A 24,359-nucleotide genomic window follows, 5' to 3' on the forward strand; every position below is an offset into this window, starting at 1 on the left:
CTTTGACATATCGGCCGAGAAATGCGGCCCACCTCGGCTGCACTCTGGGCTTCGGCATGCAGCTATTGTCTACTGAAACACTGGATATCTGAATGGCAGCTCATTTTATTTCATGTGTGGATTTAATTTATGTTGGTAAGGAAGAAAAGTGAGGTAAAGGGTGGTAAAATTACTTGTCAGTTTTAATAAAGGTGCACGTATTTGTCACTGTACAGTGTACGGCGAAATGTGTCCTCCGCATTTAACCCATCTGGTAGTGAACACACACACACACACACACGTGTTAGGGGCAGTGAGTACACACACACACCCAGAGCGGTGGGAGCAGAGAGGGTAAAGGGCCTTGCTCAAGGACCCAACAGTGGCAGCTTGCTAAGCCCGGGAATCGAACCCACAACCCTGTTATCGACAGCCCGGCGCTCTAATCGCTGAGCCACCACTGCCCCAAAAGCTGGCAACTGCTGCATTGGCCAGGAATCGGACCCGGGTCGCCCGCGTGGCAGGCAAGAATTCTACCACTGAACCACCAATGCTTACATAATAATAATAATAATAATAATAATAATAATAATAAAAAGGTTTGATCATACAGGTTATTAACATTAATAGTTTTAGTCATATTTCCACCCTCACACATACACAGTCCTAAAACTGTGGCCTACTTGAAGCCCCCTGGCGACAACTTCCCAGGCCACAGTGGTGGGCTTCTGCCTGTGTAGAAGTGGCCTCTGTTTTTCAAAAACAAACAAACAAACAAACAAACAAACAAATCTGTCGAGTTAGCTGTTATCTGTCTCTTATTCGTGGACTGGTCAGTTTGCAGGTTGTCCGCTTCAGGGATCAAACTGCACTAAAAGCTGAGAGAGAGTCCGAGGGGGTCAGAAAAGAGTCAGAAACACAGTAACCAGGCAATGCCGTGCTCATCCACGTGTGAGAAGAATGGCCTGCTCCAGCGCCCACAGCAACCCGTCCACCAACGCAAACACTGCGTTACTATGGAGGCGAACGAGGACAATGCGTCAGTCACAGCCTCTCACTCCTCACTGAGCGGCTCCGCAACTTCAGAGTAAACATGGAGGAAGACGAGTCTCCAGCGCTTGAGAAGAGACTGCATTTCTTGGAGGAATGTGTCCTCAAAACCCTGAGGCTCAAACCGGACCGCTGGCGAAAATGCCTCGCGGTGGAGGACCACAAACAAGTGGTCCAGGACTTCTTGGATAAACCCGACCACACGACCCTGGTGGTCTCTCTGACCGCCGCCGGACAGCTGATCCCCGCTCGGGACTTTGCCGGGTCTCAGAAGAACAAAGCGGTTTATTTCATCAAACGGAGGCAAACCGCTCTCTCCTCGGACACGATGAGGGCGAACCTACAGCACGGAGACCTGTCCGGCTGTCCTCTGGAGCAGTTCTCAGCGTTTGTGGAGGAGGTAGCTAGTTAACCGTTAGCGCCGCCGCCAGGTTGCTATAGCTACCTTCTAGCTACCTGTTTATAAGTGGCTAAAGTTAGTTGTCGGACTTTCTGTGCGTTTTTAGATGGAAAGGCGATTATGAAAGGCACTAAACTAGCTGCTAGACCAGTGTTAATGTAACTCGCTACCTCGCTGGGCAGCCTGTGAGTTTCGGTTCGACTGTATTTTAATGAGCTCTGGCTTGACAGGAGCTAACCGACAATGCCCTGGTGACGTCACTCCCACTTCTACACAGTGTGCAAATCAGTGACTGTCATGTCTGACAGGTTTCGGTCCTAAACGCATTAAAACACCCCTGTTATATTAGAATAGCTAGCTAAATGTTACAATATGTATAATTAAATATAGCTAACAATGTTAGCTAGCTTGTATATGTAACTTAAGAGACAGTTAAAAGGATAAAGGTGCACGTATTTGTCACTGTACAGCGAAATGTGTCCTCCGCATTTAACCCATCTGGTAGTGAACACACACTCACACACACACACACACACACTCATGTGTTAGGGGCAGTGAGTACACACACACGCACACACACCCAGAGCGGTGGGCAGCCAACTCCAGCGCACAGGGAGCAGAGAGGGTAAAGGGCCTTGCTCAAGGGCCCAACAGCCGAGCCCAGGAATCGAACCCACAACCCTGTTATCGACAGCCCGGCGCTCTAACCGCTGAGCCACCACTGCCACCGCACCACTGTTAGTTAGCTAGCTATATAAACTGGGGCAAATGCGTGGAGCATTCCTATGGAGGATCAGCTTAAGCCAGTCAGGATGGTTAAGCTGGTTGACCTTCCTAGCTTTTGACCAGCATAGGTATGACTTCTTTAGAGTTTTATGGTTTAGCTAGTCTACCGAAATGACCAATGTGACCTAGTCTACTAGTCTACCAGTATAACTAAGCTTGTTGACAAGCATGGCCCACGCTGATCATGGCCAAGGTATGACCAAAGTGGTTGACCAGGATGTTATTTATTTATTTATTTTTGTATTTGCTTATTTGATTAGTTTGTTTCTTCATTAATCAAATATGAGTCTCAGGGTCGCCGCTACCTAGCCAGTATAAAGCACCCGTCTGTGAGCTGTGGAGCAGTGGAACTGTCTTCTGGGATGAGCTGGAGTCGTGATTAGGTCTCATGATCTAGAACTAATCATCCAGCATCAGTACCAGACCTTAAAAATGCTCTTGTGGCTAAGCACAGTCAGGTCCTCATAGCAATGCTCCAGCAACTAGTGAAAAGAAAAGTAGAAGCTGTTACTGCAGCTATTACTACAGAAGAAATGTTGTATTACCATTGTATAAACGTTGCATCTCTTAATTATGTATGATCACATTCTGTAGTTAAGGTCTGTGTTGAATCTGTGTCTGCAGAGACTTATTTTTTAATACTGCTGAGTTTGAATTTTTATTTTGTCCCTTTCAGGTTGCGCTTCCAGTTCTGTTCAATAACAAAAACCACAGTCATTGGCCGCGCGTTGTGTCTGAGGACCTGATGAGAGATGTCCATATCCTGAAGACCAGTGTGTTCGTGGTCACGGGACAAGTCAAAGGCAAAACTCTCCTTCCGCTCCCTCCAGGGTCAGAGAGAATTGAACAGGCTGCTTTTGAGAGAGAAAAGAGGTAGGGTGAAGCATCTGCTTTTTAAAAAATGCATAAAAGAACCCACAAAACTGGTCATTCACCATGATAAGGCATGGAATGCTCCCCCCATACTTGCTTGTTCCCTGTTTATTACCAGCACCAGTCCTGTCTGGTAAGGATTACACCAGTCTCTCTCTGTCCATTCTGGTTGGAGTTAGATATTTGCTCCCATTTTACTGTTCATTGTACAGCAAAATACTTGTACATTTACTTTACTATAGAACACTGCCTTCACTAAAAAAAAGAACTCTTAAAGAACCCCTTTTTGGAGGTGTAGATTTGTACAACCCTGAAACAAGCTTTCTTTTTTGCTCTGTGGTTTCAGTCTGGGGCCTGTTCCACAGCAAGCTTAACAGTGTCTGCTGAACCTGGAACTGATGCTGCTATATCATGAGTTATAGCAGAGCTGAAATCCATTAAAAAGAACAACAGCTATCTGCCTTGGAGGCGTTTCTCAGCCAAGATGCTTTCACTCTTTTCTCCTGACTGAATCCACAAAGTGAAACTCTGAAGTTTAGCAATGCTTGTATGAGGTTAACTTAGAGTTGCTTTAATGCTATTTGCAGTCTTTAGATTGGGGGTATTCAGGTCCAGTCTAGGCCACAAAGAATCCAGTGATTGTCAGGTTTAGATGGAGTGTTTGCACAATGCACATTGATACATCAGAACTGTACTGATTTTGAATGCCTGCATAGCAGTGTTGGAGTAGGTAATCTCACAACTCATTAGGGGGGTTGTGGCCATTATTCATTACATTATGTCCATGTTTTATGACACCAATAGAAATGCTCCACAATGAGCAATGTTTTACACTGACTTCCATTAAAAGGATTTGTCCTTCTCCTGTAAATGTAGACGAGCTCAATTAGTGCGGTTTAATAGGATGTACGTGAAAAGTTAAACAATGACTGTAGGCCAAAAGGCCAAATCTTCAAACAACAACAACAACAACAACAACTTTTTGGCCTGCTGGCAGGCCATGCACTTTTTAAAGGGTAAGAGGAAATAGCCTTTCAAAACCCAGTGCCTATCCTGTAGAAACAGCTCAACTGCTATTGCCAGTAGCACACATGACAAAACAGTATGTGCAATGATAGACAGAGACTATGTATATGTAGTGGAGGTTTGTGTTAACAAAAGTAACAATTTCCTATTTAGTCAGTATCTGTAAGGCATTACACTAAATTATAGGAAAACTAATTACAGTACTACGACTTTACTTTGTCCCGCCGGCTCCACTGTACTAAGTCTAAGTCTTTTTCTTTCTAATACCACAGAGGAGAGCTGGTCGATAAGAGCATCATCCACTCTATTGAATCTATGGTGATTGACTGGAGCCATCAGATCCATGAGGTCCTCAAGAGAGATTCGTCTGAGCCACTACTGGAAGGCAAAAACCCAACCCCACACGTGGAGCTGAACTTTTGGAAAAACAGGTCAATGCAGTGTGTTGCTACTATGTGAACCTCCAATGTACCCTTTAATTGCTACAGTCGACATCCATTCACTGTTAATTAACCCATCATGTTGTTTCACCAATAGGTATGCAGACCTAGAGTGTATAAATGACCAATTCAGGTCACCTAAAGTGGTCAAGATGGCTGAGCTTCTGGACGTAACGGAGAGCAGCTATTATCCTGCTTATAGAAACATGATAGAGGATGTCATGAGAGGTAAACATCAAATGTACATGTATGCATTTCCAAAATGTGCAAATGATTTTACTCTCATTGGGTTTGTCAGTTGTACAAACCCTTTTGACATACGGGTTCTTCCCATAAAGCTCTGGAAGAGGCGAGGGACATCAATACCTACCTGAAACCTCTGCAACGACTCACGGAAGATCTGGAGAACATAGAATTCACTGAAGTAAAAGAACGGATTGCTCCGCTCATGCACACAGTTTGTCTTGTGTGGGCCAACTCCAAGCACTACAACACTCCAGCCAGAGTGATAGTGCTCCTCCAAGAATTCTGCAACCTCCTCATTCAGCAGGTACATTCTGCAGTAGTGGAGTGGATCATTTTGTCTGAACATGTTGAGTAGATCATGGCAGTTTAAAAGGGCATGCAGAGTACTGGCGTTTTAGCCTTTTGGCTGAACTGTAGAGTAGCTTCTGAACTTCATATACCCCCATTTTGTAACTTGCCTGTTGTTTTGTAAGAACATTTTATGAAGGACAAAAAGTCCTTGACAAACTCTCTCAAAAAAGTTATCGGCGCATGATTACATGAAAGCTGCATTAAACATAATAAAAAGGTGTCTATTTTTGAAATATCTTGTGCTTAGGCTCGGAGCCATCTGAACCCAGAAGATATCCTGAAAGGTGATGTGGCAGAAAGTCTTGGGCGTGTGCAGACTACTCTGGACGTGCTTATGCACTTCAAGAGTGTCTTTGAGGACAAAAGAAACAGCCTGAGTCAGTACCAGAAAAATGGAATGGAGGTCAAGCCCTGGGACTTTTCCCCTTTCATGGTGTTTGCCGGACTGGACCGCTTCATGGAGAGATTAAAGATGATTGAGGTGAGTGGAGAGGTATCTTTTGATAGGGCAAGGTCAGGAAGTGCTGGGATCGTGATGGTGAACTGCTGTAGCTGTTTGATACTTGATGTCCATGTTTTATTATGTTAGAGACTTATTCTACTTATTGAGTTTATTTTTTGTCACAAAATTCTACACAAAACGGCCCACAACCACAAAGGGAGAGCATATATACACACACACACCCGCACAACCAAATGTGAGCTTAAGTGCTTGCTACAACTTAATTGGAGTCCACCTGTGATAACTGCAATTGCTCGGACATGATTAGGGATTGCCAACACCTGCCTATATAAAAAAGGTCCCATAGTTTACAGCGCATAACATAGCAAACTCCAAAGCATTGGAGGTCAAAAGGAATTATATGTAGACTTCAGGAACAGGATTATGTCATGGAATAGATCTGGAGAAGGGTACAGAAAAATTGCTGCAGCTTTACTGGTCCCACATCTGTGGAGGCAGCTGAAAATGGCTGTGTACCGACACTCCCCATCTGACCTGACTGAGCTTGCAAGGATATGGCCAAGAAGAATGAGCAAAAATGTCCAGAAACAAGTGTGCCAAGCTCGAAGCTTCTTTCCCAAGACGCCTCAAAGCTGTAATTGCTGCCAAAAGTGCATCAACCAAGCATTAGGACAAGGGTGTGTAATCCCTAAATAACCCATTTTGTGTCAGTAAAATAAAATGGCATATTTTCTAAAAACCTGTTTTCACTTTGTAATTATTCCCAATTGTCTGTAGATATTTGAGGGAAAAAAACAAACTCAGTCTATTATAGAAGGAGTCTGTAACATAATACAATGTGGAGAAGGTGAAAGGGGTGCACAGACTTTATAGCCTCACCATGTCCAAACATTTGTGGACACAAACATTCTAATTCATGCATTCAGCTACTTTAAGTTTTACTAATTGCTGCACACACACACTGTAGTCCTTGTAGAGGTATGTTGCCAATAGAATAAGACTCTCTGGAGCAGATAAACATGAACCTATCGGCACAGTGCCTAATGCTAGGTGTGTGCTAGAGGAACAGCAGTGGAACGCTGTTGTCTGGAATTAGCATCCTGATCCCACCAACTCTGTAATCATGGAATCGCAGTAATCACACTCAAAATCTATCAAAAGGCCTTCCCTGGACAGTAGGAACAGTTACTCTAACAAAAACGGATAAACTCTTTGAGAGAGAGATAGAGATAGAGAACCATCCTACCCAGCTAGAGAAAGCCAAGCCTATAGGGACTCACTCAGGAGACCCTGAAAATCTCCTGTTGATAAAGTTTTTTTGGAATTTTGGAAAAACTATTGCTTGGTTAAGCTGATTTCTCTTGCCTCCAGACTTTGCTGCTGACTGTGGTGGATATGATGAAGCTGGAGAAGCTGGAGTTTGGAGGTGTTCGTGGAAGATCTCTCAGTCAGCAGGTTCTGTGGCTGCATGAGGAGTTTCTGGAGAGATATAAAATATTCACTGAGAAGTCTTATGACTGCCTAGACGTGTGCAATTTTGTAAGTAGACATCTCGCAGCGGTTCAAAGTGGTTGAAAACGCACCAATATGTGCCCACATATTCGCTTAAATCCCTGACTGAACAGAGCGATTCTTGCAGGAGTTCGAGGCAGATTTTGGTGACTTTAAGCACAAGTTGGAGGACACAGATCGACGCCTTGGTGCAATTTTTTGTCATGCTTTTGATGACTCTGCCGGCCTGGAGCATGCCTTCAAGGTGAGTGACAGTTACCTTGGCGACAGGGTTTTGTATCTGAGAAACAGATCCGTGTTCTGAAATCCATATTAGGGAGCTGAAGCTTTGACTACCAATGATCCAGTGACATTCCTGTGATTGTAAAACAGTCACTTAGACAGCACACACACACACACGCACACTCTGTCTGTTCTTTGTTGATCTCGTATGAATTTTGCCTATCTGCATAATGAAACTGTCAGGAATGCAGCCTGAATTTTATGATTGGTCTGTGCACGTGACAGACCGTGACAGACTTGTAGTAAGGATGACATGAACCATACTTCACAGAAAAGTCCTGCTATTTAAAAATCTTTTTATGATTGTGTTCCCATCATACAGTCCTGAAAAAGAAGGCTCCTAAATGGTTCTTGGATGTACAATAATAAGAGAATACACTTTAAAAGGAGGTTCTGAGCACTTTAACATTACTAGAATACGTTTTAAAGCTTTACTAGAAAACGTCTTTGAAAGGTTTCTCACAGAATATGAATGTAATTGTTGCTCCAGAGAACCTTTTTCTCCACCTTCATCTTTAAAGAGTGTACTGCCGTATAGGTATGGAGTAGATTTGTGTGGGTTTTTTTGCAGGTTCTGGACATGTTTGGGAATCTACTGGAACGTCCTCTAATAGCCGCTGATTCTCAGAAGAAATACCCTGTGCTGATCGCAATGTTCGACAAGGAGCTCAACAGTTGTAGGACTCTGTGTAGAAAACATGTCCAGAATGAGGAGGACCTTGGTGAGAATGCGCAGGGAGATAAGGGAGATCCCTCTTTTTGTTTCATTTGTAATATAAATGTATTGAACAATTCGTCACTATGCCAAAACTTGGTCTTTGATACTGATACCCAGATAGAAACATAGATATACTGTATATGTAAACCTAGAATATTCCATAGCTCTCTATTAGTATCATTAAAAAGTATTCTAAATTTTGGAAAAAGAATACCAATGTGAACTTAATACAATATCCTACATTTGTTTGTGTATCAAGCGGAAAAGATTAGAAATAATAATCATCATCATCATCATCATCGACACATACAAGGTGTCTCCTAATTCAGGGGCTGCATCCTTTAAAAGGTTATGGTTGACTGCCCTTACCATTCAAAAGGATGCAGCCCCTGATTTGGGGCACACTGAACAGTCATATGCGGAAGTTTAAGCTTTGCTCTGATTGGCTGGTTAATGTCATTGCAACAGCTCATAGAAATTGCATAATGAAAAATGCAAAAATAAAAAATGGTTGTATACATTTTAACATGATTTGAATTTGGCAGTTTGCCTTTATGTTGTGTCAATTTTCTGATGAATAGAATAGAAAATAGAAAAGCTCTACAATTTAATTAAGACTGTGTACAAAATGTGGTGTAATGCCAATTATAGCATGGAATACCATCAGTATTGTAGTATTGGAAAGCAATCATTGTATATTGACATTCTTTACACATCTCTTCATTGTCATCCTAGGTTACAGCCCTGTCAATAAGAACATGCCGGTTGTAGCAGGTGGACTGAAATGGGCCCAGCAACTGCAGGAACGAATACAGATCCAATACAACAACTTCAGATCCGTTACTTATCCGTGAGTATCGTTTGAGTGTTGTAGCTTGCTTGGAGAGGATTGCTGATCTGATATATTACTGTGCGTTGAAGCTACTGATGACATTACATTGTACGTTTCATTAGTCTTGTCCTTTCACACATTACTAGATGTATGGAATCAGCGGACGGGGTGAAAGTCATGCAGAAATATGACGAAACGATGCTGATGCTCAAACGGTGAGTCACTAAAGAGCTTCCGTACAAAAGATAATTTCAATGGAATTTATGAAAGCTCGCGTTTGATGTTTTCTCCGTTATTGTTGCGTGCTCTGCTGCTCCTGGCTGCGAGCGTTTGTGCGTTAGTGTTTTCTCGTCTGCACGAGCAGTATTGAGAAGTGAATTCTTCATAGGCGTCCCTGTTTTCTTTATCATTCCTGCCCCCATTTGCTACACTGACATCTTCTTAATACTCAGACTATTACAGTACATAATGAACTTTATTTTATTGCAAGGTAGACATATGTTCCTGCGCAAGCCCTGAAGCATAGGTGGAGGGAAGAAGTGCAGAGGAATTGAATTGAGACATGCAGTCCCTAACATGATTTATTTGCTCATTTGAAAAGCCAATGTTTGTAGATTATTACACAGGGGTCTCATTTTCTCAAGCCCGCTTGTAGCACTCAGAAGTCCAACAGCTCATACAGCCATATTCGCCTGTGCAGCAGATTGTTGTAGCTCAGGCCTGTATGTACGTGTATGTGTTTCACTGTATGCACCCAAAAGCGTCCGCGTTGCGAGTCTCCCCTCTGATTAGCATCAAATGATGAATTACCACTGGAACGGACCCGTATTCTCTCCAGTCAAAAATTAAGCTCTCTCGTTAGATGATGGTAATCACTAGTATTACACAAGCAATGTAGTTAGGGCCATTACGGGCATCTCTAGTTATTACTTCTTGACACAGAGGCTTATGATTTATGTGTACCATAGAGCTGCTTGATTTCCTGGGACTCTGTGCTGCAACTGCAATAAGACAATTAACCCCACTTCCAGTGTGTAGAATTCCAATGAAGAGTGCGCTGGCCCTCCTAAGCTTCCAAAGAATTTGCAGTAGGCACCAGACGCATTCCCTTCTTTCCAGTTATAAAATGTACTTGGTTCCATGCTCCCTTTCTGCATTGCCACTGCTTAAACGCTTCCTGGACGTCAGTGTATACCACTGAATAGAACATCTTGAAATCAAGTACAAATTATTGGGAGGTGTAACCACTTTGAAGACCCACATAGAAGACCCAAACTACCACCAGTCTCTAAAAGGGACTTGGCTTGGGTGGTCGGGAACAACCCAAGAACCTCAAAAGGCACAGGCCTTCCATGAAGATACTGCCAGTGTCACAGTGTACAGTCAAGCGTGTTCTACATCTGTAAATCAACGGGATGGTAAGGGAGCAGACCCAAGCGCAGAGAGGGAAAACCTGTAAGAACAGGTCTTAGGTGATGTTAGGAATGGGATGTAGGCAATGTGACTGTGGGTGTTTTGTGCATTGTGGGAGGAAAGTTGCTTCCTGGTTTGATCCAGCAACCCTGGCAGCGGAGGTCCAACGCCCTACCACTGCTCCACCAGCAAGCACAGGTAATAAATGGAATTGCACCCCTTAACTTAATGAAAAAAGCAAGGGAAACCAAACAAAGGAGACAGCAAGATGGTGTAGCTCAGACTAAGAACAGTAAAACAGCTTAAGAAAATCAAGTAAATGCACCTCCGTCCTGCTCCCTGGAGATTGAACTGATGGATGCAGTTTTTTTAAACAATGAAACTGAGTGTAACTAAATGTTAAAGCATCCTTTATTAAAACCATAGCATACTGTTCTTTCAACTTAGACTATTTTACTATGGAGCTGTTTGAGTACTGAGCTGAGAACTCATCCACAATTCTGTTCCCTTTCAACTCCTATCTTAACTCTCTTTAAACTTTTCTCCCTTCAAACTGTCCTCTTTCTTTCACCTCTGTGTACCATACCGGTCACCCCTCTACAAAGGTGTGACAGAGAAGTGCTGTTTGTCACAGTCTTAAATGCTGTGACCACCAGGTGTGTCTGGTTGCTACTGATTACCCCTAGGGTTTCTAGGAATTGGAGTTTTCTTGGGTAACAGTGCCTCGCTGCCGTCGCCTAGACTGAGAGGTTTCTGTCCAAGAAAGAAGCTCCTTCTTCAAAATCAACACCTTTAAGGTCAACTAGTGACTGTAGCTGAGCACATGGTCAAAGGAAAAGCCTCTGGAGAAAAGCTTTTAACAATTTTCTCCCCAATTTCTGCTAACCCAAGTAACCCACCCACTCATTAGGACCCACTTGCAATGCTCCTGACATTAGGAGCGTGAGGACAAGCACATGCCTCGTCTGATACATGTGAAGTCAGCCAAGCTGCCGTCAGTGCAGCCAACGTGCTTGGAGGAAAGCTCCATCAGCTAGACAGTTGACATTTGGCCACAACTGGGTGTTCTAACAGTGACAGTGACCACAAACACAGTTCAGAGAAATTGGTGAAATGGGTAAACCAGGCTAAAATGAAGCTTTTGAATTGCCTTTGCAAAGCCCTGACCTCTACCTTTTTTGTAATAACTGTTGATCATTTCATCTTTCTCCAGTATTTCAGTAATTCTCTCAATGCACATTCCTCCAGATACACATCTAAGCTTTATGAGAGATGGACAGACTCCGTGGGAGAGAAGTCTCAGTACAATCTCAGCCAGCCACTGATATCCAGAAACCCAACCACCAGACTCATCACTGTTAACTTCAACCCACAGGTAGGACCAACAGTATTCTTATGGACGCAGTATGCGTCTGTATATATGCAATAGGAATGGGAATTTCCTAATATTTATAACAGTGACCCAAATTATTGTGGTTTCCAGTATTTTACTTTCAGTTCAGTAAAGTTTACTAAACTCAAAATGTTACTATGGGCTTCCAAGAGGCTCAGCTTAATTTTGGCCTCATCATCGAGAGATGCTCCAGAAACCTGAGGCCAGGGAACATAATTGGCCTTGCACTTTCAGGGTGAGCAGTAGACCTCTCCCCCACCACTCACTGTGATGCTTGCATTCAGTATATGTAGAACGAAAAGTCACTATACTATGGCTACTACTAATAAAATTAGCAGTGACTAAACTAGACCACACCAGGTAAGTCCCCCCCCTTTAGCTAATATCCAACCACTCTCCTTCACTACATACTTCACTCTGTTCTCATATGAACTGCTTCTTCCCTGTCCCCTTTCCCACAGCTAAGCTGTGTTGTTTTTTTTGTTTTTCTGTATTCCCCTCTGGTCTTTTGCAACATGGAACTCACTGTTCACATTTCAGGCAAGCAACTATCATCTCTCTCCCAGCATTGAGCGGAGCACTTTGGTTCCAGACTCTGTGCTCCCCTGGGTGTCCCTTGGGTGCCTCCAGTGTCTCCTAAAAATGGGAGGCCTTCATTCCTTCACAAAACAAATTCCCTGATCTCTGTACCATCCAGCAGCCTTCTAAAACTGTTGCTTCAGCTTCAAGGCTTCAGACTGAATGAGCCTTGATTACCTTCCCATCGTTCACCCATAAGTCATAGTGGCGTATTACCCTCCAGGCCTTTTAGTTTAGCTGCTTGTCACCAACCATGTTGGGCTACATCTCTCAGCTTGCTTTATTTGCTGTAGGATTCTTTCAATGTCAATGTTAAAAATTGAGAGTTCTATGAAATGATTCAGTGCATTATGATATATCAAGTATTTTCTTTCATAGCAACCGATGCTATGCTAGAGAAACTTTACAGAATATAAATGAAAATCCTGTCCTGTTAGTAAAAAGTGTATTTTTTTCAACATATATTTTAGTTCGATGTTTATTCGATTATTTGGGTATGATTATGAATTTTACGCACAATTCAGCATTTGGGTGTGATTACAATTCAAGTAGTGCAGATAGTCTCCATTTACATACCATTTCATCCTTCTTTATTTAAAAACTGAAAACAGGCTCTCCATAAACCAGCTCTGGTATGACATCAACAATCAGTAAACTTCCACAGCGCCCCCACCCTGTGGCTATTTTAAATGCACATGGTGAATGAACCTATTATGTTCTATAACTAGATAGACGCAAAACATCAGAACATCATTTTGAAGCACCATCCTCATTTTTATCTGTTGTTGTGTATTTTTAAATACAGCTTTTTCTAGTATTAATGTTATACAGCCCAAACCTAATATTGAACATTTTAGGAATTATAATATTTTAATAACTGATTGTTATAATAATAATTTCTGACATTACCATCTTCAGATACATGTATTTACCCAGAAACCCAGCAATTTTATCCCTTTATCGTTTATTATAATTTCATTTAGCTCTGTAATGAACATAAAGATGTTAGTATCATTTCTATTGTGTAAATGACCTTTTTTGGTGGTGTTTGTCCTGTAGTTAGTGTCAGTGCTGCGAGAGGTTAAGTACCTAGAGGGCAGACAAGTTTCGGACATTCCGGATCTAGCCGCCGATATTTACTCCAACAAGGAGCTGCTGTGGCAGTACGTGGCCAATCTGGAACTGATGGCAGGCTGGTACAACAAGGTGATCGGGACAGTGCTGGAGGTGGAGTTTCCTCTGATCCAGAACCAGCTGAGCAACATTGATCTTCAGCTCAAAGAGGCTGAGAACACAATCAACTGGACAAGCAATGGTACATTACCTCAAAAATTCAATACACTAAGTGCTATAGATTGAGCTAAACTAACTAAAGATTAAAGATTCAAGCGTTTAAGCGATTTCAGCTGCAGTTCATTTACTGATAGGTTGAAATTCCTCAACTCAGAACTTCAGAACTTGACTAAACAAAGTGAAGAAATTTCTAAAAATGCTCTGTAATTATTTTTACAATGTTGTACAGTGTTAACTACAATGGAAGTTATAACCAGTGGTGCAAGGACCAAACGATTTTGTCCACCCACCAAAAGAACATCTATATTTGGTCAAAATGCTCATAGTACATTCAGGGATAGGTTGAAAATCATTTTGACTTGTTTCCATGCTATTATTTTGGCTGATGTGCAGCCCTACATGTACCCCTGAATCTTTGTCATATTAATGACTTATATTGCCCATTGCTAATGTCACTTCTAGGAATTTGGGAGTACATTCAGGATGTACGTGAAGCAGTACATGACCTTGAACAAAGACTGCAGAGGACCAAAGACAATGTGGACGAGATCCAGAGCATCATGAAGACGTGGGCTAATCCCATCTTTGAGAGAAAAGAAGGAAAAAAAGACACTCTACTAAACCTGGAGGACAAACCGGAGCGCTTGGAGAGAACCTATGGCCAGATCCGTACCTCCGGGGCCAAGATCCATTTGTTACTGAAGGTCAGTGATAGAAATAAACCTTCTTGGAAGCCTCTACTATAATGAATGGCCAGATGGTGAATAACTAGAATTTATACAACTGTAAGTTTTGTTTTGTGGTTTTCATTTTCTTTATTTTAGGATAATTTGTCACTTTTCAAAGCTGACCCAGCATCAGCTGAATGGAAGTCATATGTGGAGTACATTGATGAAATGGTCATAGACGGCTTCTTTAACAGCATCGAGAGCTCCCTGAAGTTCTTAGTGGACAATACAGGTCTGAATCATATTTCACATTTAAGCAAACATGGAAAGAAACATTATTCTGGGAAATATTCTACCTCCCCATATATGAGCCCACATGCCCACGTGGGGCCTGTATGGGTAGGTAAACTGGGCACCAGAAAGTTTTGTCTGTTCCATTTTGGCCCGGGAGGGTTAAACATGGGCCACATCTGGGTTGTACACTGCACATGGGGCCTAGATGTGACCTTTGTGAGATTAGGGTGGGCAGTAATGATGAAGCCCATGTCCACCTGAAACCCACCTAGCCCATGTTTCACCCATGTGAGCCTCACTAAAGCATGTTGGCTGGGTTGGACTTCTTCTCACTTACTTGGAATAAGAGTTTTTTTCTATAAATCTGTCTCATGTCCTGATGCAGACCAGACGCCTGGATTGGCTGCTCTCTTTGAAGCTCAGTTAGACCTCCAGGTTCCTGATTTGGTTTTTCATCCATCTCTGGAGCTTGGGGCTGCTGATGGCTTCTATGAGTTGGTGGAGAGTCTCATCAATGACATATACAGAATCTCCTCTCTGGTGCCAAGGCTGGCTGAGGATAGCAGCTTTCCACACTATCAGGTAACATCTTTGCTCTACTAATTAAGCCCCAGTATTTTAGATCAGGGGTTCACATGCAAACAAATGTAACACAAAAATCAGTGTAGCCTATTCAGTTTCACTTGGCAGTATAAATACATGACATCATCACAAAAATTCCACATATGATGTTTTTTGCAACAGTAATATTTGCAATATTTAAAAATATGTTTGATTAAATACCTCTATATGGTAGCAGCGTTTTGTAACCAGCAGCCCCCTAGCAGTACCTGGTATCTAGTAGCGACCCATAGGTTGAACACATTATCATTTTGTTATAGATATGCATTTATATCACATAAAATCGCATTACATAATTATTGGTATGTAATTATATATATTTGTAATTAAATCATTATCCAATACATTCTGTTTAACAATCCAGCTAACAAATAGTGACTTGTTCTTTTAATATGAAAACCTTTTCATTAATGAATCTGTTGAAAAACAAGCTGTTTGTTTTGTACTATGCAATTTTATGCTCAAGTTAAATATAAAGTATGAAAAATACAGAGACAATTTATTATTTAATTTGATTGGTTTATGTGACCCAGACATTACTGTGTTGTTAGATTAATTTGATTAAAGTAGTGTAGCCATATTTGCTATGACTGACAACCCCTTTAGCCTATTATAACTAATAGGAAGGGGACATTATGAGGTGCATGGCCATTCAGGGCTGACACAGTGAAAGAATTTCACCCTTTGGTGATTTCGGGTGTCTCAACAAATTACCTAATTAATCTGGATTGTAAGATTATATTTATTGTTAGGCTATCATTAGGTACTTTGTAGCTGTTTAAAAGACAAAGTTTTAAGACAATCTCTATTATGAAACAAAGGTTTAGGCTAGAAATACACTGTGAAATAAATAAAGCAAATTGGCGGAAAAACAGTTGCGGAAAAAAAATAGTTTTCATTATAAATGTAATTAACATTTATTAAATCCGAATACATGTAATCGTGGACCTTGCAAAAAAAATCCAAACAAACAAAAACAAGGTTTCTTCCAACTTGTTCCAACCCTGCGATTGTCTGGTCAGTTGTGTAGCATTGCAACATTGCAACATTGTGGTTAACACAAAAGCCCTACCCATGGGGTCGATACAAAAGTACTAATAACAGTACTGACTTAGAACAACACTATTTCTATTACTGGATTTTGCACAAAATCCAAAATACGAAAAACTGTTGGGTTTTAGCATCAGATTAATTTTACAGTTTTGAATTCTCAGTTGAATGTGAAAAGAATGAATGCATATACAGTGCATCCGGAAAGTATTCACAGCGTTTCACTTTTTCCACATTTTGTTAGGTTACAGCCTTATTCCAAATTGTATTAAATTAATCTCTTTCCTCAAAATTCTACACAAAATACCCCATTATGACCATGTGAAAAAAGTTTTCTTGAGAGTTCTGAAAATTTATTAAAATTAAAAAACAAAGAAATCATATTTACATAAGTATTCACAGCCTTTGCTTAATACTTTGTAGAACCACCCTTGGCAGCAACTACAGCCTCAAGTCTTTTTGAATATGATGCCACAAGCTTGGGACACCTCTCTTTAGGCAGTTTTGCCCATTCTTCTTTGCAGTACCTCTGAAGCTCCATCAGGTTGGATGGGAGATGTCTGTGCACAGCCATTTTCAGATCTCTCCAGAGATGTTCAATCGGATTCAAGTCTGGGCTCTGGCTGGGCCACTCCAGGACATTCACAGAGTGGTCCTGAAGCCACTCCTTTGAGATCTTGGCTGTGTGCTTCAGATCGTTGTCCTGCTGAAAAATGAACCGTCGCCCCAGTCTGAGGTCAAGAGCGCTATGGAGTAGGTTTTCATCCAGGATGTCTCTGTACATTGCTGCATTCATCTTTCCCTCTATCCTGACTAGTCTGGCAGTTCCTGCTGCTGACATCCCCATAGCATGATGCTGCCACCACCATGCTTGACTGTAGGGATGGTATTGGCCTCGTGATGAGCAGTGCCTGGTTTCCTCCAAACATGACGCCTGGCATTCACACCAAAGAGTTCAATCTTTGTCTCATCAGACCAGAGAATTTTGTTTCTCATGGTCTGAGAGTCCTTCAGGTGCCTTTTGGCAAATTCCAGACGGGCTGCCTTGTGCCTTTTACTAAGGAGTGGCTTTCGCCTGGCCACTCTGCCATACAGGCCTGATTGGTGGATTGCTGCAGAGATGGTTGTCCTTCTGCAAGGTTCTCCTCTCTCCACGGAGGAACGCTGGAGCTCTGACAGAGTGACCATCGGGTTCTTGGTCACCTCCCTGACCAAGGCCCTTCTCCCCCGATCACTTAATTTAGATGGCCGGCCAGCTCTAGGAAGAGTCCTGGTGGTTCCAAACTTCTTCCATTTACGGATGATGGAGGCCACTGTGCTCATTGGGACCTTCAAAGCAGCAGAAATTTTTCTGTATCCTTCCCCAGATTTGTGCCTCGAGACTATTTTGTCTCGGAGGTCTACAGACAATTCCTTTGACTTCATGCTTGGTGTTTGCGCTCTGACATGTAGTCAACTGTGGGACCTTATATAGACAGGTGTGTGCCTTTCCAAATCATGTCCAATCAACTGGATTTACCACAGGGGGACTCCATTTAAGCTGTAGAAACATCTCAAGGATGATCAGTGGAAACAGGATGCACCTGAGCTCAATTTTGAGCTTCATGGCGAAGGCTGTGAATACTTACGTAAATGTGATTTCTTTGTTTTTTATTTTTAATAAATTTTCAGAACTCTCAAGAAAACTTTTTTCACATGGTCATAATGGGGTATTTTGTGTAGAATTTTGAGGAAAGAGATTAATTTAATACAATTTGGAATAAGGCTGTAACCTAACAAAATGTGGAAAAAGTGAAGCGCTGTGAATACTTTCCGGATGCACTGTACATACATTAGATTGTTACATTAGTAACGTTCTGTTTGGTTTGCTAGATATCGTTTTGCCTAAAACATCTGCAGACTTGTGCAGAATGTCTGTATATATCTGTAAATATACCATCATTTATTATGTACTGAAGTGTATAAAATAAGTTCTAACAGGATATGTATATGTAGAAAATATCCTAAAACCGGAAAGACGTCCGGTTAAGAAAGGTGTAAATGTGTAAATGTTTACTATAATACCATGAGGAGATTCCTAAAAACGTGTAAGGGTGTAAGAAAAGACGATCCTTATACCACCTCTGGGACCCCACAAAATAATGTCCTTATAAAGTTTTTTTTAGAACATCCTAACAGGAGAACGTAATAATATTAGCTGATACCACATTTTATTCTGCACTTCTGCCTTTTCCATTTGTTTTGTCAAATTTACTCTTCCTTTACTCTTCCACTCACAAAAACTAATACATTTTTGGTCTTCAGACTTTTCTGCTTGTTTCAGTGACCTATTAGAGCTGGTTCTGTCCTGCAAACTGCTTTCTCATGCCCAACCCAGTAAAGCTCAATGTGAGGGATTTGAGCCAGCAGTGTTATATGATGTGTGTCCGCAGGCTGATATGGAGGACATGGCGGATCTTGCAGACATGCGTCAGCTTCTAATGGAGCGTGTGCAGAGGGTCATGGCGCAGTGCTGTGAACACCGCAACACGTTTGAACGCTACGCCTACCTCTACGTCGACGACAGAAAAGAGTTTATGAGGCAGTTCCTGCTTAGCCGCCATGTTCTCACGACTGAGGAGATCGAGGCTCATGCTGAGGATGGGTTTCCGGAGGACCCTCCTAGCCTGGAGCGCTTTCGTGAGCAAGTGGACTCCTATGAAAGCATGTATGAAGAAGTGCAGAAGCTAGAGCCTGTCCATGTGTTCGAGGGCTGGATGAAGGTGGACGCCCAGGCCTTTAAGAGTGCTCTGCTTAACATCATCAAAAAGTGGAGCCTTATGTTCAAACAGCATCTTATCGATCATGTAACGCACAGGTAACTTCATACAATAAACACCAGAGTAATCAGAGTAATTCACATAGGAATGTGATATAAGTCATTAGTGCTCTATACCATTCAGCCAAAACATTAGTACCATATAGTGCCTAATATTGAGAAGGTAGGTCCACCTTGTGCTGCTACAACAGATCGGCTCATTTGAGTCATGGACTCCACAAGACTTCTGAAGGCGCCCTGTGGTATGTGGCACCAAGTTAGCAGCAGATCCTGTAAGTCCTGTAAGTTGTGAGTTGGCGCCTCCATGGATCACATCAATGAGCCTTAGGTACCCATGACCCTTTCGCTGGTTAACTAGTTTTCCTTTCTTGGGCAAGTTTTGATCTGTATTGACCACTGCATACCAGAAAAACCCCAGGCAGGTTTTGGAGATCACAAATGGAGATACAAATGTCAAAGATGCTCAGATCCTTATGCTTGCTCATCTTTCCTGCTTTTGATTTCACTGTTCATCTGCTGACTAATATATTGACCCCCTGGCAGATGCCACTGTAGATGAAGAAAACCATCAAGTTTGATGGTTTAGCTGATCTACCAGCATGATCAATCTGACCAAGCTTTGATAAAGTCTCACCAGTATGATAAAGCTGGTTGACTACCAGCACCAGAATGACCAAGCTGATTTTGATGACCAGCTTGATCAAATTTGTTGACCAGCTTGACCAAACTAGTCAACCAGTATGACCTTTTTATCATTTATTAGACTTAAATTAAACATTCCCTAAGGTGGATGGCCAGCTTTTCAATCCCCTTTGTCAAAAGCTGGTCTTGAGCTGGAGTTTGGGTCATTTGTTGCTTCATTAATTTAATGTTAAGGTGACTTTCACTCCTGTTTGACATCATTTTGTATTTTTTCTCCTCTATAGTTTGTCAGACCTAGAAGAGTTTATTAAGCTCACTGAAGGCGGACTCAGTAAGAAGGTGGAGGAGGGGAACTACGCTGGCCTAGTGGAGGTTATGGGTCACTTAATGGCGGTGAAAGAGAGGCAAAGCACCACCGATGAAATGTTTGAGCCGCTGCAGCACACCATTGATCTGCTGGAGACTTATGAGCAGGAACTGCCAGATGTGGTGTACAAACAGCTTGAGGTAACTGCCGTTATAAGAAGGCTCAAACGTCGATAATATTGAGCAGTGGTTGCAGCTTTAGTGTCTTGCTTAATAGAAACATGCATTAAGTGAAGGTACTATTGTTCCACACCACAGATAAACAGATATCACATTAGAATCAGAATACTTGATCTTTCACATGGTGAAGCATAAAGGCTACACTAGCAATTAAAAAGAAGTATTCAGATAATGTGTAGCTGTTGTTTACAATGTGTAAAGACATCTAGCTTTTTCCTGCGGTAAACCACAAAACATTACTTTACTGTATAGAAGATTCCATAGCATTTGCCAAGTGGTGGAGTGGGTTGAAAAGTCAAGTTCAGCTGATGCCACGGCCAAACTATTACCAGGTTTGGAAAATGTGTGGAAAAAGAACCATCCAACTTCTGTAGGATCTCTGTGGACAACACTGAATAACTTGCAGATAAACACTGTATTGTTGTTCTATCAGGGTAATGGATGTGTATCTGTGTTGTCATGTGTAGGAGCTGCCAGAGAAATGGATTAACATGAAGAAGCAAGCCACGGTGGTGAAGCAGCATGTGGCTCCGCTGCAGGCCATTGAGGTGGCTAACCTGCGCAGGAAATGTGCCACATTTGACGTGGATCAATACAATTTCAGGGAGCACTTCCGCACCAATGGTCCATTCAGGTACAGGGTGCAGGGCTATATTGTCAACCACCTATAATAACAGTGTATGGTTACGTTTTATTTGGACAGACGATTGTAGATGCCTTGTAGCTGCTCACTTCACATTTAACACTTCTATTTAATTACATGTATTCAGTTTACTTCAATAGCCCCTGGTCCAAACCCTAACCCTGGTTCTGTTCCTAACCCTAACACTATTAAGAATCAGCTGGGTTTTTAACATGTTTTTTAAAGCAAATTGAACTTCTGTAGATACTCTACAGGACTATGCCAATAAAGTGGGATCCAGTGTTTCCTTCATATTTTGCTGATCACTAAAATAAACAAGATTATTAGTGTCACTGTCTATAAAACTATGAAGATTAAGACTGGGAGAATATGTTCTTATCCTTAATGTAAAGGGCAGATATTGTTTGCAAAAGTTATTAGAATTTTTGTTCCAGTAAATAAATGGCACTGAATATGTCATTTATTATAAGCATCCACTGAAGGATATATATATATATATATATATATATATATATATATATATATATATATATATATATATATATATATCCTTCAGTGGATGCTTCTTTAAAAACATTAGCTCTAAATCAGATGAAGGAGTGTGAAAGAACATTTGTAAAATCAATTTTTATGTTTTCCACCCTCTTCTCATGCCTTTTAATTGGACAGGCTGTTTTTGTTGCTGTAGCTTTAAGACAGATGCATATAAATGGCGTCTGCTCTGATTGGCTGCCCAAACTACTTCAATGGCTTCATTCATTGGGCACATAGGACTAAACTGCAGTAGGCTGGATAGACAGATACATGTAAATGATTGTTTTTGCAGTTGAGTTTCCATATTTGGACAGTGTGGACTGGAAAGTGGAGCATCAACTTGATACAGGACCCTTAAACAAGCTCCAAACAGTGTGCTATACCAAGACTCTATATCAGTTCAAATTTAAGAGGGTAAAATGAAAATTTAAAAGGTTATTGCATTGTGCTTCCTGTCTGATTTTTTAAAAATCCTTTCAGGTTTGACAGTGTAAACCCCTATGAGATGCTGGACACAGCTCACAAACAGATTCAGGAGAAGGAGTCCATCATGGCTGCACTTATTGAGTCAGCTGGCCTGTTTGAAGTCAACATCCCTGACTACAAACAACTCAAACAGTGTCGAAAAGAGGTGTCCATTCTCAAAGAACTGTGGGACACTGTCTCAGTGGTCCGGTTTAGTCTTGATGCCTGGCGGACCACCCCGTGGAGAGATATCAATGTGGAAGAAATGGAAATGGAGTGCAAACGATTTTCGAAAGAGCTTCGTGTGCTGGATAAAGAGGCCCGTGCGTGGGATGCCTTCTGTGGTCTAGATGGCACTGTGAAGAACACCCTAACGTCCCTTCGTGCAGTAGCCGAACTCCAGAACACGGCCATCCGTCCCAGACACTGGCAGCAGCTGATGATGGCCACGGGGGTCCGCTTCAGCATGGACGAAGACACCACGCTGGCTGACCTGCTGAACCTCAACTTGCACCACTTTGAGGACGAGGTGAGGGCTATCGTGGACCGAGCTGTGAAGGAGATGGGCATGGAGAAGGTGCTGACAGAGCTGGATGCTACCTGGACAGCGATGGAGTTTGGCTATGAGTCTCACCCACGCACCAGCGTCCCTCTGCTCAAATCAGACGAGGACCTAGTTGAGACACTTGAAGACAACCAGGTAAATGTGTTTTCCATTTAAATCTAAAAGCCTACTTTTTTAAATTGGTTCTTTAAGCGATGGCATAGAAGAACCACGATTGGTTCCATAAAATACCATGTTTGTAATGGACATCTGCGAGTGTGGAGAACCATTTAAAAGGTCTAAATGACCAATTGACCAAATATTTGACATCCCCACACACAGGTGCAGCTGCAGAACCTTATGTCTTCCAAGCACATTGCCTTCTTCCTGGAGGAAGTGTCGTCATGGCAGAAAAGACTGTCCGTGGCCGACTCCGTCATCTCTATCTGGTTTGAGGTGCAGAGAACCTGGTCGCACCTGGAGAGCATTTTCATCGGCTCTGAGGACATCCGCTCACAGTTACCTGAGGTCAATGCCTTTCTGATACAGATCATCGCTGTCCAAATAAAAAAAAAATCTCCATTTTCACTGCATAGTTTGAACACAACAGTTGTTATGTACATTATATGACCATTTAATTGCCAATGGGCCAATAGAAACGCTTCAAAATCACTAGCAATATAATCTCTCTTTATGAACTTATACGTAAAGTTAAGATTGGAGATATTTTTGGGACATGTTTTGGAGTAATGAAATATGTAGGTGACAGATATGTTTGCTGTCAGATGTTTCCCTCTATAGTGTTGCACTGGAGCTATGAGGCTAATGTAGCTAACAAGCAATAGAAGCTACACCTTACTGGTTAGCACTGTGCCAAATCCATGTATCTCCTCACACACAAGCTTCAAGATGTGTTAAGCCATTAGTTTAATACTGTTTAGTACACATGGTTATCAGTGACAATGGAATATGCTGTATAGCTAAAACAGTACTAGCAGCCACCATATTCTACCAGCAAGAGTTTTATCCGTACTGCTGTCAGTTTTATTAGATATCAGTGTCGGACCTTGTCAGAAACTACATAAACAGCAACTGTTTGTGATTACTTAACATGATTTTAGGAAAGTGACTTTTTATTAATACTAACTGCCTACATTAGGCTCATAGCCCTGCTGAACAGTCTTTGATGGAAATCTTTCATGGATACCATATGCTGGTAAGCTAGCTGGTTAACTTGCTCTTGACCAGCATAGCATATGTTTGATTTGATTTTGGTCATGCTGGTGGTGCTGGTCAACAAACTTGCTCTTGCTGGTCAAACAGCTTAGTCATGCTGGTCAGCTGGCATGTTTAAGCTTGATCTCACTGGTGTTCTAGCTTGGCTAGCTTGATCATGTTTGTAGACCAGCTAAACCATCAAACTCAAATGAAAACACATCCAGCCGGCTTAACCAGCATATCCCACTTGAACTGTCCAGTTTTTGTTTTTATTGCCAGGGGGCTACAATAAACTTAAGAAAACCACAGACACCAAAACTCTGCATTTTGAGTAGGAGAAAAAATGTGCTCACCAAACTATTTCTGTAACAGTCACAGGATACAAATACAATACAATCTTATGCAAAAGGTTGGGCATCCTTGCTAAAATAACGCTAATTTATGTGTACTAATTTTCTAAGCAACAATAAGTGAACAAATCCTTTACAGAAAAAGTTGCAGCATATTTTATTATTTATATTCTGCATTAAATTGATTTGGAAAAACATGTTCAAATCAGTAACAACTGTAACTATACTTTTGAATGTTCAAAAGTGTGCCTCTGTAAAGGATGTGAACACATGTACTTTAACCAGGGGTGCCCAAACCTTTGCATAAGGCTGTATAACGTCTGTGCAACT

At 41.8% G+C, this 24,359-nt stretch overlaps 1 protein-coding gene across 3 annotated transcripts in view; it reads left to right on the top strand.

The window, feature by feature from the left end:
- Positions 1 to 1,056: 1,056 nt before the first annotated feature.
- The window catches only part of dnah9 (dynein, axonemal, heavy chain 9), a 193,444-nt gene continuing 170,141 nt past the window's right edge, over positions 1,057 to 24,359 (top strand). For all 3 annotated transcript variants that reach the window (XM_072666671.1, XM_072666673.1, XM_072666672.1), the window contains exons 1-21: positions 1,057 to 1,429; positions 2,892 to 3,088; positions 4,387 to 4,545; positions 4,652 to 4,782; positions 4,893 to 5,104; positions 5,399 to 5,632; positions 6,986 to 7,153; positions 7,254 to 7,370; positions 7,980 to 8,130; positions 8,862 to 8,976; positions 9,105 to 9,173; positions 11,620 to 11,746; positions 13,403 to 13,658; positions 14,099 to 14,340; positions 14,461 to 14,596; positions 14,984 to 15,180; positions 18,702 to 19,126; positions 20,014 to 20,236; positions 20,743 to 20,909; positions 21,933 to 22,617; positions 22,804 to 22,989. In XM_072666671.1, the coding sequence (XP_072522772.1) occupies positions 1,073 to 1,429; positions 2,892 to 3,088; positions 4,387 to 4,545; positions 4,652 to 4,782; positions 4,893 to 5,104; positions 5,399 to 5,632; positions 6,986 to 7,153; positions 7,254 to 7,370; positions 7,980 to 8,130; positions 8,862 to 8,976; positions 9,105 to 9,173; positions 11,620 to 11,746; positions 13,403 to 13,658; positions 14,099 to 14,340; positions 14,461 to 14,596; positions 14,984 to 15,180; positions 18,702 to 19,126; positions 20,014 to 20,236; positions 20,743 to 20,909; positions 21,933 to 22,617; positions 22,804 to 22,989 (4,554 nt within the window). In that variant the 5' untranslated portion in view covers positions 1,057 to 1,072. The remainder of the gene's footprint in view (positions 1,430 to 2,891; positions 3,089 to 4,386; positions 4,546 to 4,651; positions 4,783 to 4,892; positions 5,105 to 5,398; positions 5,633 to 6,985; positions 7,154 to 7,253; positions 7,371 to 7,979; positions 8,131 to 8,861; positions 8,977 to 9,104; positions 9,174 to 11,619; positions 11,747 to 13,402; positions 13,659 to 14,098; positions 14,341 to 14,460; positions 14,597 to 14,983; positions 15,181 to 18,701; positions 19,127 to 20,013; positions 20,237 to 20,742; positions 20,910 to 21,932; positions 22,618 to 22,803; positions 22,990 to 24,359) is intronic.

This window comes from Salminus brasiliensis, chromosome 22 (assembly GCF_030463535.1).
Source record: "Salminus brasiliensis chromosome 22, fSalBra1.hap2, whole genome shotgun sequence".
Lineage (NCBI taxonomy): Eukaryota > Metazoa > Chordata > Actinopteri > Characiformes > Bryconidae > Salminus > Salminus brasiliensis.